The sequence below is a fragment of the Trichoderma aggressivum genome (assembly GCF_033847375.1).
Source record: "Trichoderma aggressivum f. europaeum strain CBS 100526 chromosome Unknown scaffold_041, whole genome shotgun sequence".
NCBI lineage: Eukaryota > Fungi > Ascomycota > Sordariomycetes > Hypocreales > Hypocreaceae > Trichoderma > Trichoderma aggressivum.
Genome location: NW_026946407.1, coordinates 326,093 through 344,840, shown reverse-complemented (window position 1 = coordinate 344,840; position 18,748 = coordinate 326,093). Strand labels below are relative to the sequence as shown.

At 53.4% G+C, this 18,748-nt stretch overlaps 7 protein-coding genes across 7 annotated transcripts; 3 read left to right on the top strand and 4 right to left on the bottom strand.

Moving 5' to 3' along the window:
- Nucleotides 1–418: 418 nt before the first annotated feature.
- Nucleotides 419–1,115, bottom strand: Triagg1_8478 (uncharacterized protein; the record flags this gene model as incomplete). Its single annotated transcript, XM_062903329.1, has 2 exons — nt 419–847; nt 927–1,115. The coding sequence occupies 2 exons, from the start codon at nt 1,113–1,115 to the stop codon at nt 419–421; spliced, it is 618 nt and encodes a 205-aa protein (XP_062752671.1).
- Nucleotides 1,116–1,865: 750 nt separating this feature from the next.
- Triagg1_8477 (uncharacterized protein) lies at nt 1,866–2,634 on the top strand (the record flags this gene model as incomplete). Its single annotated transcript, XM_062903327.1, has 2 exons — nt 1,866–1,880; nt 1,954–2,634. The coding sequence occupies 2 exons, from the start codon at nt 1,866–1,868 to the stop codon at nt 2,632–2,634; spliced, it is 696 nt and encodes a 231-aa protein (XP_062752670.1).
- A 332-nt stretch (nt 2,635–2,966) lies between these two features.
- On the bottom strand, nt 2,967–4,095 carry Triagg1_8476 (CAZyme family GT64; the record flags this gene model as incomplete). The annotated part of the gene is made up of 2 exons (XM_062903326.1): nt 2,967–3,756; nt 3,821–4,095. The coding sequence occupies 2 exons, from the start codon at nt 4,093–4,095 to the stop codon at nt 2,967–2,969; spliced, it is 1,065 nt and encodes a 354-aa protein (XP_062752669.1).
- A 2,328-nt stretch (nt 4,096–6,423) lies between these two features.
- On the top strand, nt 6,424–7,515 carry Triagg1_8475 (CAZyme family GT32; the record flags this gene model as incomplete). The annotated part of the gene is made up of 1 exon (XM_062903325.1): nt 6,424–7,515. One exon carries the CDS (start codon nt 6,424–6,426, stop codon nt 7,513–7,515), a length of 1,092 nt encoding a protein of 363 aa, XP_062752668.1.
- A 2,871-nt stretch (nt 7,516–10,386) lies between these two features.
- Nucleotides 10,387–11,925, bottom strand: Triagg1_8474 (uncharacterized protein; the record flags this gene model as incomplete). Its single annotated transcript, XM_062903324.1, has 2 exons — nt 10,387–11,733; nt 11,791–11,925. The coding sequence occupies 2 exons, from the start codon at nt 11,923–11,925 to the stop codon at nt 10,387–10,389; spliced, it is 1,482 nt and encodes a 493-aa protein (XP_062752667.1).
- Nucleotides 11,926–12,803: 878 nt separating this feature from the next.
- Triagg1_8473 (uncharacterized protein) lies at nt 12,804–13,928 on the top strand (the record flags this gene model as incomplete). Its single annotated transcript, XM_062903323.1, has 2 exons — nt 12,804–12,991; nt 13,070–13,928. The coding sequence occupies 2 exons, from the start codon at nt 12,804–12,806 to the stop codon at nt 13,926–13,928; spliced, it is 1,047 nt and encodes a 348-aa protein (XP_062752666.1).
- A 1,252-nt stretch (nt 13,929–15,180) lies between these two features.
- Triagg1_8472 (uncharacterized protein) lies at nt 15,181–16,680 on the bottom strand (the record flags this gene model as incomplete). Its single annotated transcript, XM_062903322.1, has 1 exon — nt 15,181–16,680. One exon carries the CDS (start codon nt 16,678–16,680, stop codon nt 15,181–15,183), a length of 1,500 nt encoding a protein of 499 aa, XP_062752665.1.
- Between the last annotated feature and the right edge of the window lie 2,068 nt (nt 16,681–18,748).

The following is an 18,748-nucleotide window of genomic DNA, read 5'->3' as shown; positions in this document are numbered from 1 at the left end:
CCCCCCCCCCCCCCCCCCCCCCCCCCGATCGTCAGCCTCGCCCAGTTTTCCCATCTTCAACCCTGATTATCTCCATCATATCCATTTCTTTCTTAATTTGTTTTTCATTTACACACGCCTCACCTCTACATTACCCCTATGAAGTCATCATGAGGCAATCGCTCGTGGCTGATTCCCTCCTGCATGACCCTTATCCCATATTACGGAACATGGATTAGCATCCTGCTAGTTATTATGGGACTCTCGGCCGTTTTTCCCGAGACGACGGCCCCGACGCTTCAACACTCAGCAGCCACCTCATCGAGATGAAGCAAAGCCCAACCCCTGTTCCACACGTTATCCATCAAGGAACACACTCCGGCTCTTTTTGCTTTTTTTCACTTTTTTTTTTTAGTTCATTAATTTCGTCCTAGTATTCTTAGTCTCTCACATACTTGCTGTCCATGCCCAGCAAAAGCCTCCTCCTCAGCCTCAGCGGCTTGCACTCCTCCACCTCACTCGTGGCTAGTATTTCGCTGTCCGGATCCCAGTACACCACCCACCGCGACCTCCCGTTGTCGTCTCGCTCCAGCTTCGCCACAAAGCACTCGTCCTTGCCTTGCACGGTCAAGAAGGACTCGTCCTCGCTCCATCCCCAGGGCCCAATGACGTGGCCCAGGGTATCTTTGCGTCCGCCATACTCCACCGCGTGCGTGTCCTTGTTGATGTACATCCAGTTGAGCATCGGCGGATCGTCAGAGATGGTGCTCACTAACCCCAGGTGCTGCTCCTCGCTGGGGTACGTGAAGTAGTAGCCGCAAAAGGCGTACCCAGGAAACTCGGTATCCAGCGGGATGTTGACATTCAACTGGTTGGTTCTTCGTCAGCCATGCCGTCAGCCGCCAAGGGGGGAAAGCCGGAACCTGTCTGTCCTGCGTGGTCCCTACCTTTCCGTCTTTCAGCACACAGAAATCCGTCTCGTAGTCTTCGTCTTCATCCCCTTCCTCGACAACTGCCGTCAGGCGAAACTTTTCCTTTTCCTTATTCGCTGCGTTGGCTTTCTTCTGAGCGCTGATGGCTTGGCCCACACCCGTGACGGTGGGAATCGCCGTGATGGCAAGAAGCCCAATGACCATTGTTGTAAGTCGGCCGAGTAGCTTCAGCATGAAACAAACAATATCCCCGGGGGACTCCCGTAGAATGACGTTTTATTATGGACGGGCCGTGTGAGTTTCGTCTCCCATGTTGTATCCCCGTATAATGCTTGGTTCCATATGACCCCATATCCCGTGAGAGGGCCTTGCATGAGGCGATCGAGATCCCGCGGCGTAACTGTGGGGGGCTAGAGGCTCCATCCCTGTCACAGTTACAGGATAATCCCATCCGATGACTTCACCAAGCATGAATTGACGCCCATGGCGTGAGTCTTGGGGACTTGTTAACACAGCCCTTTGTTTCCCAGATTTTTGGATGTGCGTGATCATAAAGTTGGCACGTCATGGGCGCCACCAAAATGACAGGGGGGGAGTGTAAGAACTTGAAGCTATGCAACTCCTTGGACTATCTTGTCCAGGTTTTATTGTTTTTTCTTTTTAGCTTCGACAAAGGGGATTGAGACACATCGCCGTTGCGTCACTCAATATCAAGACAAATCTGGAGGTGGGACCTTGATCCAAATGTTGCTCTTGAGCCACAAAAGCCAGCCGTCGCGGACCTACGCCTCATTTCGACATACAGAAAGAGTTGAATAACTCCAAGAAGACAATATCTCGCGTTTCCCAAATCCCCAACTGAACAAAAGTCCCGACTTGTTTGCTGTTTGCCCTTTACTCTCCTGACTTATACACTATCTGTTCATAACACAAGACTTATAAAATCCACCCACAATGTCTTCAGATGAGGTTGGTTTTTCCAGACAACGCACACAGTCCGTGCATAGCAGTAAAGAGCCCATATCAAACTAACAATCTTCAGAAACCCCAAGATCTGGACACTAGCTCCCCGACTAGAGAAGAGCCGCAACAGCAACAGGAGCCCGAGCGTCAGCAACAGGAGCCCGAGCGTCAAGAGCCGGAGCCTCAACAGCAACAGCAACAGGAAGACAACGAAGAAGATGCCGGCGGCGACTCCGACAACGCATCGGAGCCGGAGCAACAGCAGCAAAACGGACAGCAAAACGGACAGCAAAACGGACAGCAAAACGGCAAAGTAGGCGAGCTGAGCGAAGACAACTCCGACGACCAAGAGGACAACGAGCCAAAGACACCCCCCCAGCAAGAACAACGCCGCCGCCGGTCAAGCGGTAACCGCGAAAAGGCCCAAACCGAGACCAAGCCCCAGTCTCGCCGGAGGAGAAGGGCCCCCTTCCAGCGCCAAGTAGAAGACGACGACGACGAGAGAGGCCAGTCCATGGTGCCTCACCAGCAGCGCGACCAGCAGCAGCAGCAGCAGCAAATGTATCAGCCGCAGCAGCAGCAGCAGATGTATCAACAGCAGCAGATGCAGCAGCAGCAGATGCAGCAGCAGCAGATGCAGCAGCCGCAGAAGAAGGAGGACGGGAAGAACCCGCTCAAGCTGCGGCTCGACCTGAATCTAGACATCCAGATTGAGTTGAAGGCAAAGATCCACGGAGACTTGACACTGGCTTTACTGTAAGAGATTGTTCCTCCATGACTTTTCCTCGTGATGTACCGGACATCGCTAACAATATACGCCCACAGTGATATGGACTAAGTGATTGAATTGCGACGAATTTGATATGGCGGCTTGTTTCTTTTTTCCAGTCGAAAATCATACCACACCTTCGGTGAGGTGCTGTTGTTTTCGTTTTCTCTCATGTTGCCTTTTGCGTTATGTTCCTCGTCTAGTCTAATGATTTGAGGCCCCCCTCGGGGGCGTGTCGTTTGTCATGTACATATACATGTGTATCGGTTTCATTATCATTAATATTACGTGAAAATCTTATACGCTGCTTCCCGAGCAGATGTCTATCCGAAAATCCGGTTCCACACGGATTTGTACCATACATTGTGCTTTACCCCGTGCTCTATCCGTCCTACCTCGTCGACCAGCGGCATGCACCCAAAGGCGTCGGCAAAAACATTGAGACACTTGCTGCGCGCTTCCATATGGCCTGATTGTCTGCTGATGCCACCTGAAGGGTCCAGGTTGACGTACTGACCGCTCGCGCGGACCAAAAGAGGCCCTGAGCCAGTCAACATTGAGGCAACAAAGTTGAGGCCAATGTCCTCGCAGTTGAAGGCCTCGTCGACATAACTGCGGATCTTGGTGGCGGCAGGGTCATCGGAAAAGTAATAGTCGAGAAATGCAATGTGCGTGAATGCCAAATTGGTCAAGATCAGGGCATAGACATCATGGTGTTCCTTTTGGGAGCAAAAGTTGTAGTCCCATTGGCCAGAGGGAAGAGCCGAAGCGCAGCGCGCGAGAGCGCCAGTCATTCTATCCCTGCCAAAGTTGCGCCACATCTGGAAAACAAATTCGAGATCGTCGGGCCGGTAGTAGACGTCGTCATCGGAAAGGAGAATGGCCTTGGTCTTGTATTTGGGATCGGGCCAAAGCTTCTCGTTTAGACTATCGCGGGTTGGCTTACGGTACCGCACAACGACGCCGTACTCGGAGACGAAGCTGTCGGGCTCCTTTTCATCAAAGTTGTTCCAAATGACGACGATTTCGTGCAGCGACGGTATCTTTGTGGAGAGAAGAGTCTTGAGGGTGCGATGGAGCTCCCGCGGGCGATGAAACGTTGACATGGCAATCCTGCACGTCTCATCATTAGCACCATCCGACATTCAAAGCTACAGAACATCAACCCTGCACATACGTAAACTTGTCATCCATCAGCCCGCCAAACTTGGTTTCGGCCGCCTCCCGCCATGATTCCAACGGCCAGGTGATGTTGGCGTCTGTGCGGTCGCTGCAGCGGGGGTATCCGGTCCCCGACGCCTCGGACGACGGCTTCGAATGCCCAATGGCTTTCAGGTCCGACGCAGGATTGGCCAGCAGCACGATGGTGACGATGGTGACAATCAGCGCGGACAGGATGGTTGTGCTTCTCCTGAACCGCGGCGCCTGCAGCCAGCTGAGGCACGACGTCATCGTGGATTTTGTTGCTCTTCAAGGCCGTCGAGATTCAGCTGCTGTCACGGGCGACTCGGCAGCTGCAAACATCAATGCGTAAATCGACAGGAACCAGCATCTTGAAGGAAGCTTTTTTGCAGCATTTGCTTGTGATGGCCAGCGAAGACACCGGGAGAAGGGGGTCACGTGCCACGAAGGGAAAAAGAACATTGAACAGGTAAGGGAAATAGCACGGAGCACCGGCGCGGAGTTGTAGCGTTACCGTAGCGCCAATTGCAGCGGACTCGGCGATCTAGAAATGACGTAACCCGGCACTCTTGGGAAGCTTAGCTCATCAGCGCCGTGCAAATAGCAGCTCACGTGACGGCGAGGATACTGTATTATTTTGTACTCGGTACTTTTTCGATTGATTGATTATCAACGGCGACTTGGCTCTCGATTCGAGCCGCAGACTCCGTAATTCAGGTCTGGCCATGAGGTTCAAGGCACATGGCCTGATGCCACCTTGGTGCGGAGCTGCCCGGCCGAGGCAACTCTAAACTTGATTCCCACAGACCGGCCTGCTGGGCCCTTTGCGCGGACTGGACTCTTCTAGAATGAATCGGGGCTGGATACCTCGGATCCGTGCTCAGGGCCGTTGAAAGTTATCCCTCAACGCGTATCTGGGAGTCCGCGTGTTCTGTATTGCTATACTTTGGATTTCAACGTCCGGATAGATAAGCAGGCTATTTTTGTTGTCTGGACCGCGATGGACTGTAGCAAGTTTGTCGCCGATGATCCGCTGATATAAGCGGAAGGTCTCCTAATACTCGTGCAATACTACGGAGTGCTAGTGGAATCATACCATGTCGTGGACACGGACAAGTCCGTTTTCTGTACTTTTCCTCGTCGTTCTCGTTTGTTGCCCGTTGTTCAACTCTCCGTGGCTTCCTCAAGGACCAGAACGAGAACCAGAACCAGAACCTCCGTGATAGTCGGACTTGGCCAAAGTCCAGCCCCCGTGCCTCGTGCCATGGCAGCTGCTCTCCGTCCCAACCCTATTCGCGTCCATCGGGCCAAGGAGGCACCCCGAAGCCCGGCCTACCTACCTAGTGTGTAGACGATGGATCGATGGGCATCGGAGCACCTTGGCCCATCCTCCCTCCGGCACTCCTTGGCGAATAGGCAAATGGAGAATACTCGTACAGTACTAGCACAGGCCGGAACTCATGGAGCCTTGAGCGCCGCCAAGCAAGGTTGCCCAGGGCTGGGCTCAGCACTTGAACAGGGGCCAACGACGACGGTCGATCCGCCCATGGATTCGCGCCCAATCACCGGCGTCTCTATCCCCGTCACCCTGCAGCCGCAGTTGGCTGGAGTAGCGAGTAGGGCCTTGATGGCGCTGCCGTGAAGCCGCCGCGCCAGGCCCTTTCCAGCGCTTTTGCATCTGACGGGCAGCGTCATCCAAATCGTGAGCCAACGCCAAGGAAGCTTGCCTAGCCCCGAGTCCGCCTCTTTTCCCTTTTTCCTTTTTTTCATTTGCCGGGTCCGAGGTGTCGCAGAGCTACGGACTGCCGCAGTTCCAGGCGCGCGCGCAAGGTAAAGGTAGACGGTACTTGCAGTCGGGGGTTCGATTGCGGCCAGACAGCCCATGGCCCGCTGGTATGCGATACCCGCTAGCAACGTTCGGCAAGGAGCACGAACAAGGGATGGACAGACATTTTTTTTTCCGTCTTGGACACAAGCCACCAGCTACCTGAATTACGTGTGAAGGCGTTCCGTTCGAACTCTGTGATTCCACGACAGAAAAAAAGGGGGGGTGGTGGCCAAGTCCCATAATTATAATTATAATAGGTAAAATGCTTAGCACTTTGAAGACGCCGAAAATGCTATTTCTCTTGACCTGCGCCTCGCTTGCCCGGCCCGAAGCTCTGCAACAACCTGGCGGGCCACCAAATCTCATCACCACATCACTCTCACACTAACAAAGCATCCTTACATACGAGTATACGATTTGATTGACAAAGAAAGAAAAAAAAGGATAGAGAGGGCCACTATAGGAGAGACGGATCAAACAAGGAGTTGGCTTGGCTTGGCTTGCCTTGGAACCGAGGATTAAAGGGGAATAGGGAAGCTCAGCTCGGTCGGGGATCTGCGTTGCCGCATTGCGATCCGCTCACTTCTCTTATCTATCTTGTCTCATCCTTGCGTACTGCATCTCATCTTTTTTTTTCCCTCCGCCATTGCCTCCCTCTTTGTCTCCGCATCTACTTTACTTTGTTCTGCTCTATTCTATTCTCTTCTCATCTTCTCGTCCGCTCTTGATTCCCAACTTGGTCTCTGGGAAACCTCCGTCTCGCCATCACGATGCGAGCCCGAAACATCGTGGCCCTCACGGCCATCGCCGTCTTCTGGTTCACCGTGCTGTTTCGCCGGCACATCCACGAGCTGGGCGAAATCGTGCTGACGTACAGCACCTTCTACCCGCTGCTGCATAACCACCCCGACATCCTGTATCGACACCCGGACAACGCCTCGTCCACCGAGCCCGGGTCTGGATCCGAGTATTCGTCTCTCGGCCCCGTCGTCGTGCCCAAAATCATCCACCAGATCGCCCTGGGCAACGCCAGCGTCTCCAAGTACCAGGCCGCCATCGCCAGCTGCACCGAGATGCACCCCGGCTGGCAGCACCAGCTGTGGACCGACGTCAATGCCACGGCCTTCATCGCCGAGTTCTACCCCGACATCCTGCCTCACTACGCCGGCTACGCCCAAAACATCCAGCGCGCCAACATCCTGCGCTATGCCCTGCTGCACCACTCGGGCGGCATCTACGTCGACCTCGACGTCACCTGTCGCGTGCCTCTCGACTCGACGCCCATTGTCCGCCTGCCGTACGTCTCTCCCGGCGCCCACCCGGCCGGCGTCAACAATGCCTTTATCGCGACCGAGCCCGGCCACCCGTTCCTGACGCAGCTGCTGGAGAACGTGCCCAGCCACGACCTGCACTGGGCGCTGCCGATGCGCATCCCGTACGTCGAGAACATGCTCAGCACCGGCTGCATGTTCTACTCCAACCAGTGGATGTCGTACGTCCGCCACCTCATGGCCGGCCGCCTGAGCCGCCCCGTCTACATCCTGTCCGACGAGCACGGCGATATGGCGCCTCACATGCTCCGGGGCAAGGTCACGACGCCCATCTTTGTCCACGGCGGCGCCAGCAGCTGGCACGGCTGGGACGCCGCCCTGTTCCTGACCATTGGCGAGCACTATACGTTCTACCTGGGCCTGCTGTTTGTGGCCCTGACCGTCTTCTTTCTCTGCGCCTACTTTTACACCACGTCGAAGCGGTCGTATCGCCGAAGATGCCGCCTCTTCCCCTTTGGCCGCGTGGCCTCCCGGAGCAGCTGGTCACCGACGAGGGGGAGGAAGCCCAGCATCAGCCAATCCATGGTGTAAAGCGACAACCTGCTTACGAGCACATCTTGGTTGGAAAAAGTGACGGGCATCATTACATACCCCGCCTGTCACTTCACTTTAGCTTTCTCTCCCTCGCATTCTCCGCCACACTGTCTCTAAAAATCCGCTCCGCATTCATCAACCTACTCGCGTTTTTTTACACTTAATTCTACTACTATTTCCACCAGTAGTACTCGGCATTACTTAACCCTTTCTTAGAGAAAGATACCCGCTTAGTGTTTTTTTCTTGTCAACTATTTCTTTGTTCGACTTACACCATGGGCATGCGATGAGGGGGGCGCACAGGAATACGCCGGCGATGCTTTGCCCGCTCGATTTTGGACGATTGTCTTTTTTTTTTTGGCAGTTTACAGTTTATTTTGTCTTTTTTTTTTCCCTCAGCGGTTCTCGGGAGGACCAACGAATACGAAACGGCACGGGATGGCACACCATGGGGGAGGTATACATGTTCGGCTTTTGGCTACCAGCTCGGCGTCATTGGATTGGGAAATCTATAGGGATCATGAAGCATTCTATCCTATAGCGGAAAGCGGGGGGACAGACAAACCCGCAGCACAGTTGTAATGATAGAGAATACCAAGAATATCCACCTTGTACTCGTACGTTTGTGCTTCAAGTGCCACCGTAATATGACCAGTGCGTGGCCTTTGCAGCCTGCTTAGCATGTGCTGAAGCCATTCACATATCATGGTGCTATTGTCATGCTTACGCCGTAATTCATCGCAATCGCAATCGCAATCGCATCGCATTGCCCGATTTGCCTCATGACGATCCAGCCATCACACACACCGTTACATAGAAATGATCTCCACCCCGCCTTGCCCGCCCACATAGTCGGGCCAGGAGTAAAAAGAGTATCCGTAAAGAAAAAGAAGAAGAAAAGAGAGAAAATGGGCAAAAAGAAAGAAAAAAAAGGCTAGCTCGAGGCCGCCCAGAACGTTGTGGTTACAGAATTACGTAGCACCGGCCGCAAATCATGATTTCCGCGCACCGGGTGGCGGGCCAAGGAGCAAATCATCGGGGGATGGACTGATGTCGCCAAGCCTAAAGAAGAAGAGAAAAAAAGAAAAAAGAAAAAGGCTGTGACAAAGTCCGTCGAAACGGCTGATGGCTTCTTGGCTCTTTTCTGCTTGCTCCACACGAGAATGTTGCGTTGCGTTTGCATGAGTGCATGTATGTACCTACCGTTGCTCCGTCGATCCGTTTTACAGCGCCCCCTCTCTCTCTTCTTCCGCCTTTGTTCTCCATTGTTTGCTGCTGTATCGTGAGCCCGAGTCTGAGCCTCTTTATGCGGGCGGAACTTTGACGCAGAGCAATGGATCCCCCCATCACCCATGTATCCCCATGTCTGCCTAATCTAATGCCGACATCAGTCAATCAAGTAGTAGTTGGTGCATGAGCTGAGCTGAGCCGTGACTTGTACTACTGTAATCCCTCCGAAGCCCCAAGAAAAAGTCAAAGGCGTCATGGTTACCCATCACCAAGGCGCTACTGTACGAACTGCATGTACCTACCAATGCGAGGCGGTGGGGGCTTGGCAAAGGCGGGCAGAAAACAGCAAATGCTGCTTTTCAAGGGATTTTGACGCAGCTTGGCAGCTAAAAAGGATTCCATTGGAAAAAGACAAGACAAGGGGGGGCTGTGCCTGAGGGAAGGGACGGAGCAAGACGCCACCTATTTTGCCGCTGGTTTGTTTTATTTTTGTGTTCGGTTGTGGTATCCGAAGATGTGCCGGTATCAAGGCTGGAACATCTTGGCGACAAGCTGCATACTTACCTACCCTAGATCCATCGAAATTGGGAAAATAATTGGTTTCAACACTCTAGAATAGACAGTATGTGTTACCACTGACGTGTTATATGTTTTTTTCGCCTTGGGCCATTATTCCGAGTATCTGAGCCGAGACTGTTCACCCAACTACATACATGCATTCCTCCTCATACCAGCCACTCGGCCATTCCACAACAAATGTAAAAAGGCGGCAGCCAACATAAACTCAATTCACCGCCATCGAGGGAACTATTATGCCGAGTCATCACTTCGGCCGTTGGCCTCGGCGATACGAATGATGTGATCTGCTTGCTGGCCGCGCTGGGCTCATTTTGTACTCTTTGAGAGGGTATATACTTCGTGATACTGCAGATTCAAACTGTGGAGGTTGCATATGAAGACGGTTTGTAACATATATAGCATCACCTCGAATCTATTAAACTTGGAATTATAATGTGATTAGAAGAATGGTTTCACTACTGTTGTTCCCTCACTATCAGGGTAAGAGAGACACACTTAATCAGCAAGACAGATATTGGCGCAATTGGCGATATTGGATTCACAAGATTGAAACACAAGTGTAATTTGTCCCAGCTTCCCTCATAAAGGTGTAATTCGCAGACGCTTGTTGAAGCTAGCAGAATCCTAAGCTGAGATCGGGTTATATGATTAAGTGATAGGTCTCGAATAGTGGTGCAAAGTGTGATCACCGCCATGATCCGTCTCAATTAGTATCTTGACATGATATGTAGTATCCAGTGAGCAGAAACATGGTTCACAGTTGGAGACGGTGTTGAAGATGGTTGAGCTGCTCAACATTGAAAGCATTCATAGCGGTACAACAACATCACCAGCAATGCATTCTTCAAGTCCGACTTGGGCAACTATAAAGACACCTTGCACAAGAGGTCGTATAAAACATGACGGAACTGATCTGGAATAACAAGAGCACAACAAAAACGCTTCAGATCGTCAGTCCGCTCACTCCATTTCCATCAACAAGGTTGAACAGCAAAAACTCAGAGGTATCTCCATGCAAACAGGTACAAACAGCCAACAACAAACCGAAGAGAGAAACATCTACTGCTGCCACGGGACAGCCACGCCAAGATCTCGTGCCACCCTCATTGCCGACATGATACATCCCTCCAGCAGCACCATGCCGTCCCAGCACCAAGATCCCACAATCCACACGTTATCCCTTCCATTCACCCACACCCCCGTCTCTGCAGGATCCGATTTGCCCGTCCCCATGACTCTCTGCACCATGGCTCTGCTTTCCGTGGTGCGCAGCGTCCGCGTAAACCTCGACGTGTCCAGCGCGCCCTTCAACTCGGGCGCATCTCCAACAGGGCTCGTCCTGACGACGAGTCCGTCAGACAGATAGTGCAATGACTCGGTCTGGACGACGCTCTCGGAAAAGGTCGTCCTAAAGGCCATGATTTGAGCGTCGCCGCGGCGGTATGAGCACTGTCCAGACGGGATATGAGTCTGCTCCTGCACAATAGACAATCCCGAAGACGGAGGAGCAACGACTGTGCTTGTGACGGGAACCGTGGGGATGACGCTCAGCATGGGCTTGGACGGGTTAAAGATGGCGGCTGCCACATTTGGCGACACGGCGAGCACTACGTGATCAAATGTCTCCTCGCAAGTAGAGCGTGTGGCGTCTTGTGTGCCTTCATGGCGGATCAAGACTCCTCCATCGACTCGGTCCACCTTTGTAACTCTGGTTTCCAGCCGGACGTCTTCGATTCCTTCAGCCAGTGTCGCCTGAACTCGGTTGATTCCGCCGCTGGCAACATACGTCTTTCGCAAAAACGACCCCTTCATGAATTCCGTCACATCACTGGCCGGGAAATCCAGCATCTCGGCGTGAGAACAGCTGCAGATGATGCTCAGCACAGGCAGCAGGTAATACAGCACGTAGTTCTGCGGCAGCCGGACTCGATCGAGGTACTGCCGGAACGACTCGCAACTGGCAACATCCTTGGAGCCCGACTTCACATCCAGATACGCCTCGGGCTTAATCGTCAGCGGCCTCAGCAAGAAACAAGCAGCAAAGAACCAGATGTGGCAAACGGCCAGGTAAAACGTCTGCAGGATGTTTTGCAGCGACCCGCGCCAGAAATGCGGCGAGACGAGCAGCGCCTCGTGCAGCCGCTTGCCGTAGACAAAGTAGCTGCCGGGCATCGTCTCGGCGGCGTCCCGGCTGGGGATCTGGGTCTGCGTGGCGGCGGAGACTTTGGCAAAGACCCAGACGAGCTGGACTCGCTGAAAGGGCACGCCGAGATGGTCGTACATGCGGCACAGGTTGCCATAGTAGCCTCTGCAGAAGCTGCGAGGGGGGATGTCGATGCGCTCGAGGGCGCCCGTCTTGTCATTCTTGACGGTGACGGAGGCGGCATCGAGCGAGAACCTGGGAGCCTGACATTGTGATGAGATGAGATGGACAGCTCAAGACCGTTAAACATCACCACTCACCTGTTCAAAGAGCGTCACCTCGTAGCGCCTGTGCTTGTCGTTGTGCAGCAGATACGCCGTCGTCAGGCCCGCCAGTCCAGTGCCGACGATGGCGACTCGAGACTTGCTCTCGCCGTTTGTCTGCCGCCGCTGCATGTCTTGGTTACACCTTTGTCTCTTGTCTTTTTCGATGATGGGCTCTTCCTCTGATCCAGGCGAGATGAAGTCGGAACGGCTACCCAGCTGGCTATCGTCTACTAGATGCGTTAGAAGGTATATGTACATGCACACGACATGAGGTCGTTTGTCTCGTAATATCAAAAAAACAGCACCCGCAGATGTAAACCCGAATATGAGGTAAGCACGAACGAGCCGGATTCACATGCATGCGCTTGGCTGCAGTATTTACAAAGAATCGCAGCATCTCGGCAGAAAATTAACGGGCATTTGCATGGGATGGACCCCCAACAAAAAGCTGCAAACCGCCTCATCTGATTGGGCCGGCCAGGGCGTTTCAGACTCCCCGCCGGACCGCACAAGGCCGACCCTTGAGACACTAATTTTTCTTTTATTTTTTGCCTCTTGTTGTTTATTTTGTCGTACGGGCTACTAAAGAGGTAAAATGGAGTTGGCACGTGCTGTGTGAAACCCACTGGAGCCGGAGCTTGAATCTAAATGTCTAGGTAGTCAAAAATAGAGTGAGAGCGAGGTGATGATTCAAGATTCGAGACATCCTTTGCATCGCGGCGGGTGGCTTGATTCGAAGGCTTCTAGTGCGGTGGCTGCAGGATGACAAGTCACAACTCCTGTGATGGTGATTGAGTTTAGCTGCTCATTGGATGCTTCAACTGTCCAAGTCGTGAGACGGGAAGAATCAAAAGTCAAAATACCTTGCAGCTACGCGGCCGTTGTAGTTGTAATATCCCATGCGCCTGACCCCGCCAAACTCCCTATAATACCAGGCTGTAGCACTGCAAGTTTTCAAGTCTGTACAGACTCATGCAATCAACATCTCAACCGTCTAAGCCGCTCAAATGTCCTGGCCATCGTCCTCCGCCAGCGACTTCATCGTTGGTTTCATCGCCGGATGTCTGACCATTATTGTCCTGCTGGCCCTCGCGGCCTTTTCCTTCACTCGCACCGCCGACATTTACGGCCTGGGTCACTGGAAACTCAACGTGAGGACGCCACTCCCATCCATGTGGATGAACCTGGGCTTCTGGTGAATATTTATTGATTTCCCTTCATAGACCAACATGAATCCCTTGAAAAGCTAATTCCTGACATTCAATCTGCCAAGGACTCGAGATGACGGCAAACCCATCCACCACTTTGACGAGGCTGCGCGCACCATGCTCGACAAGCTCTTACAAGCCGCGGGCCTCACCTCCGCCGCGAAATCGCACCACTCAGTCGCCGTCCTAGACGTCGGCTTCGGATGTGGCGACCAGACCGTCGCCCTCGCCGAGCTTATCCAGGCTTCATCCCGGCCTCGGTTTCGCTACGTCGGACTCACCTTGAACGCCGCGCAGCTCCAAGCAGCCCAGCAACGACTCGACGCCGCACTCGCCATCCAAGAAGGAGACGGCAGCGCACTCGGACTCCCCCCAAGCTCCTTCAAGCTGTTCCAGGCAGACGCGGCCAAGCCCGAGTCCTGGAGCAGCGCCGTGTGCGCCTCCGTCGACGGGTTGGCCGACGAGACTTTTCGTGAGCGCTGGCTCATGGGCTTGGACTGCCTGTATCACTTTTCGCCGTCGAGGAGGCCCATCTTCAGGCGTGCTTCTCAGACGCTCAACGCAAACGTCATGGCTTTTGACTTGATCCTCGGCGACGCGGCGTCTACGTGGCAAACCCTGGCCGTTAGAACACTGGGGTTTATCCTGCTGTGTCCTTGGCGCACGTTTTTGACCGAGGAGCAGTACCGGGATCAGCTTGTCGAGTGTGGCTACGACAGGGCGTGCGTTGAGATTCGGGACATTTCAGATCATGTTTTTGGCGGGTTGGCGGGCCACTTGAGGAGGCAAGATGCTGCTTTGAGTCCGTACGGTATCTCGTTGTCGGGGTATACGATGGTGGGGAGGATATATGAGTGGTTTGATCGGACGCGGGTGTTGAAGGCGGCGATTGTTGTTGGGAGGATAAAGAGCAAGAGTCAGTAGGAGCAACGTGCTTGAGTTGACACATTTCAATTTGAATGCGAATGCAGTGGTTTGGAAGACGTTGTTCTATGATGAGCTCCTGAATCGCCTCAGATACTTGGCTGGCCGCATATACATACTCTGGATCTGCGTAGTCATCCATGTAAGCCCCCAGCAGAGTCTTTACTCGACGAACCTCCATCTTGATAATAGCTATCAAGTTGAAGACCATTGAAGGGGCCGCCGCCTTCTGTTACAAACGCAACTCATCACCTGTCACTCTTTCTGTAGGCAGGTATCAAGGCGACACACGAGGAGAGCATGATTGCTCATACCAAAACGCAATGGTCAGAGAAGAGAACCTCTATAACCTCCATCAAATCACACAATAGGATGGAATGCAAAGAGAAAAAAAGAAATGAAGCGGCCCGGGCAATAAACTTTGCAGCTAAAAAAAATAACCTTGATCTGCAAACTACATCCCTACATTGCACCTCGACGACACCTTTAAACACACGACATTCTTGCATCCTAGTCAGTTAATCTCAACCTCACGATCCCATTTACACACTCTCGAATTTATCCAGAAATCACCTCAACTGGTGTACACACACACAAAGACTTTACCATCGCATGCTCTATACACAACACATGCGCTCAAACACCCTACATCATCCACCAGTCATAAACCCCAACTCGATCGACAAACCCATGTCGAATCACGCACAGCCACATCATCACCGAATCACCACCCAAAAAATTGCCGGCATGACCGGACCCGGCACAGCGACTGTGGGGTCAGATCCTAAAAGCACGGCATCCCCGCATCGTCAACGGACCTCGCGTGTCTTCATATCTCAAATCTACATTCCAGTCGGTCGCTGGACACATATCCTCAGTCATGACAGGAACAGCTACAGCAATACGACAAGATTCGAACACAAGAGACGAAATAAAAGTGGCTTGTAGGTTGTCTCTATTGGTATCCTTTCATGTACATCTAGCTCTCTATCATCTCTTTTCTTTTCCTTTTTCATATCTGACTGGCTTGACCAAGTCTCAGGACTCTCCGCAGAGATGATGGCTCGCGCGACACATCGAGCTCCGCGACGCGTGGTTTTCCATTGGGCCGATAAAAAAGAAATCATTTTAAGCCAGCCATAAGAAACAAAAAAAAAAAAATCTACCTTTTGCTGCAGTTGACCATTCGCACGCACAATCGCAAACACGCAAGATTCTAACACTCTCTTTTACTCTTCATGCCGCCCAAATCTTACTCGGGCTTGGGCATGGCCGTGGGCTTGGTTCCCAGACCGTTGCGGTTGCGGAAGAACAAGACGCCCTTTCCAGGGCCCTTGGCCTCGGCGCTGGGCTCGACCCAGTGGCACATGCGAGCGCTGGTCCACATGGCACGGATGAAGCCAATGGCGCCGTCCTTGACGTCGGAGCGGTAGTGCTCGCCCATGACGGGGCGGATGGCATCGGTGGCCTCGTCGGCGTTGTAAAAGGGGATCGTGGCCACGTAGTGGTGCAGGACGTGGGTCTCGATGATGCCGTGCAGCAGGTGACGGCCGATGAAGCCCATCTCACGATCGATGGTGGCGGCAGCGCCACGGACAAAGTTCCACTCCTCGGCAGTGTAGTGAGGCAGCGAGGGGTCGGTGTGCTGCAGGAAGGTGATGGCAACTGCGGGAGAGACGAGAGAGGTCAGTATTTCTTGCCACCGTTTCAGACATGGAAAAAGATGCGACAACTCACCGAGCCAGTGGTTGACCCAGAGGTACGGGACGCCGTACCAGATGGCCAAGTTGAGCCAGCCAAAGGTGTTGCCGAGGTAGTAGAGGGCGCTGAAGGCGATGATCAGGCCAACGTCGCTGATGAGGATGTACTTGGCGTCCTTGGCCTCGTACAGGGGGCTGGACGGGTCGAAGTGGTTGACGCCGCCGCCGATGCCGTTGTGCTTGCCCTTGCCACGGCCCTCGCGCTGGCGCTCGTGGAAGTTGTGGCCGGTGATGTTGGTGAGCAGGTAGTTGGGCCAGCCGACGAGCTGCTGCATGACCAGCATGAAGAGAGTGTAGGCGGGCGTCTCCTCGGTCAGCTCGGACAGCTCGTGGACCATCTTGCCGATGCGAGTGGCGTGCTGCTCGCGAGTGCGGGGGAGGAAGACCATGTCGCGCTCCATGTTGCCGGTGGAGGCGTGGTGCTTGTGGTGGGAGATTTTCCAGCTGAAGTAGGGGACCAGCAGGGCGGAGTGGAGGAACCAGCCGGTGACGTTGTTGACGAGGCTGGAGTCGGAGAAGGCGCCGTGGCCGCACTCGTGGGCAATGACCCAGAGGCCGGTGCCGAAGAGGCCCTGCAGGATGGTGTAGACGGCCCAGAGAGCACCGCGGACGGGGGTTGAGGGGATGTTGTCAGGGGTCACGTAGTTGTGGAAGACGTAGAAGGTGGTGGCCAGGCAGACGATGTCGCGGATGATGTACGAGTATCCCTTGAGGGCGGAGCGCTTGAAGCAGTGCTTGGGGATGGCGTCGCGGATGTCCTTGATGGTGAAGTCGGGCACCTTGAACTCGTTGCCGTAGGTGTCGACCAGGCGGCCGTAGTCGGCGGCCTTGACACCGGCAACGTCGACCGAGGACAGGGACGACAGAGACGTGGACGAAGCCGACGGTCTGGGGGAGTCCATGGGGGACACGGCAGCAGAGGACTCGGTCGAGTCGGTCATGTTGCGCCGGAGAGAGGCCTTTACAGGCAGGGGCACAGCGGTTGAAGCCATGGCGATGCTCTCTTATGACAAGTTGCTCAAGATCTCTCAGAGACTCGAAGCAGCGAGGAGGAGTTGAGGGGAAGAAAGAGGATGAAGAAGAAGAAGAAGAAATAAAAAGAAAAAGTGATGAGAGCACAGCTCGCTATCAGATAAGATGGGACAGGCGTGTGGTTGAACGGGAGAAGATGGCGAACTAGGGGGGGTGGCCTCGGGTTTTTGTTCTGTCCTGGGGAGGCAGAGGCAGAGGCAGAGGCGAGGGGCAAACGAGGAGAATGGATGGATAGATGGATGGATAGGGGACCTGCAACCGATCCGGAAGTGATTGGATAGGCTCGCTTCAAGGGCCAAACGAGGAATGCAAGGCAAGTCGGGATTAACGAAAAAAAGAAGAAGAAAAAAAGAAGAAGAAAAAGAGCCCAAGTCACTCACACTCACACACACTCACAGCAGCAGCAGCCCAAGCCCAAGCCCAGGCTCAAGCCCAAGTCCAGCCCACGCAAAAACCACCGCGACAGTGACTTTGCCGGCCACCCCCACTAGCCCGGTACATGCAGAAGCAGATGCAATGGCATGGCAGCTGGGAGATGAATTTTTGTTGGGGCGGGAGGAGGAGCAGGAGAAAAAAAAAAGGGCTCCAGAACCGCCAGGGCGTGGGGCTTTTGGGGCCAAAAGATGACAGGCACTCGTACTGGGGACATGTAGGCATGTACAGGTACTACTACCTTAGTACTAATAGTACAGGTATCAATGTCCATTGGATGGATTTGGTTCAATTCTATCTTTGCACTGCATGTTCATGTTCTTCTTGTTCTACTCTGCTGCTATTTTTCGGCCTTTTCCTCTTCGATTGAGTCGTTTCGTGTTTTCAAAACAGGCACAGCAAAAAGAGACCCTGATTGACATTGAGCCCCTGGGGAAAAAAATTAAAGAGGAGATGAAAAATCTGTGCCAATTGGAGGCGAGCTTAACGCCAGATCTGGGCCCAAAAGGAATATAACTGGACCCTGGACAGATGGATGTCCCTGGTTTGGCTGGTAGCGGTACGAGTACATGCACTCCTCTCTTCTCCGTATCTTGTTCTGCCGACGAAACAGGGAATTAAAAAAAAAAAAGACATGCCACCGTGAAACCCAAGCACTCGGCTCTGCTGATAGACGTGTCGCATCACTTTTTTTTTTTTTTACCGCATTGTAGCCTTTTTTTTGCCATAAGACATTATTCGTGCAAGCATCTCTGGCGGCGTCGCCGTTACCGTCACATGAAAAAAAAAAAAGAATCTGTCCGGGCGACTAAGATAAGCCATGTCCGATTCACCTCTCAACATGGCGCTCTTGGCTGACTCAAAAGAAGTCCCTCCCAAAGAGACAGCTGCATTCATTGTATTGTATGCTCACGTCGTCTTTTTCAACAGGGCACATCTGTAATGCACGGGTCCAGTAGAGGCGTCGTGCTGTAGCTACATCGTATTCCCTCCCGCATAGCCTGATACACAGACACGAACCCCCCCAGATCCTCCGCACGGAGATAAACCCAATGCCCACACGGATCTACTGTATCTACGCCAATATTGCTACACACTCGCTCCCGAAGAGACCACGTAGTGCGCCGCCGTTCGCCGCAAAGGCAAAAGCAAGAGCAAAGACAGAAAAAAAAAAAGCGAACAAAATCCCTGCATGAGGGGTGCGGACGTGCCGGGGGGCTGGGCTCGGCTGGGGACTGGGCTGAAGGAGCCTAAAACAAGATGGGCGATCATCAACCAAGAACGCAGCTCAGATAGCGGCAAGAAACATGTGAAGCCGAGTTTCGATTTCTGGGCTGGAGGGCGCCAAAGTTGATGGTGTGCTTTCTTTGCTGGAGTAAAATCGACTCAATGCTACTGGCTCTACGCCCGATTCGCGTGTCATGGCTGCTGCTCCATGCAGTTACTGTAGTTACTGTACTCATACCAACTATAGTTAGTAGGTAATCCCGTCTAATACTCGATGCTGAGAACTGCTGCTCTCCCCGATCCCAGCGTGCTTCATGCAAAGAGTTCGCACCGCATCACATTAGGCTTACTGTACTCTACCACACCCCA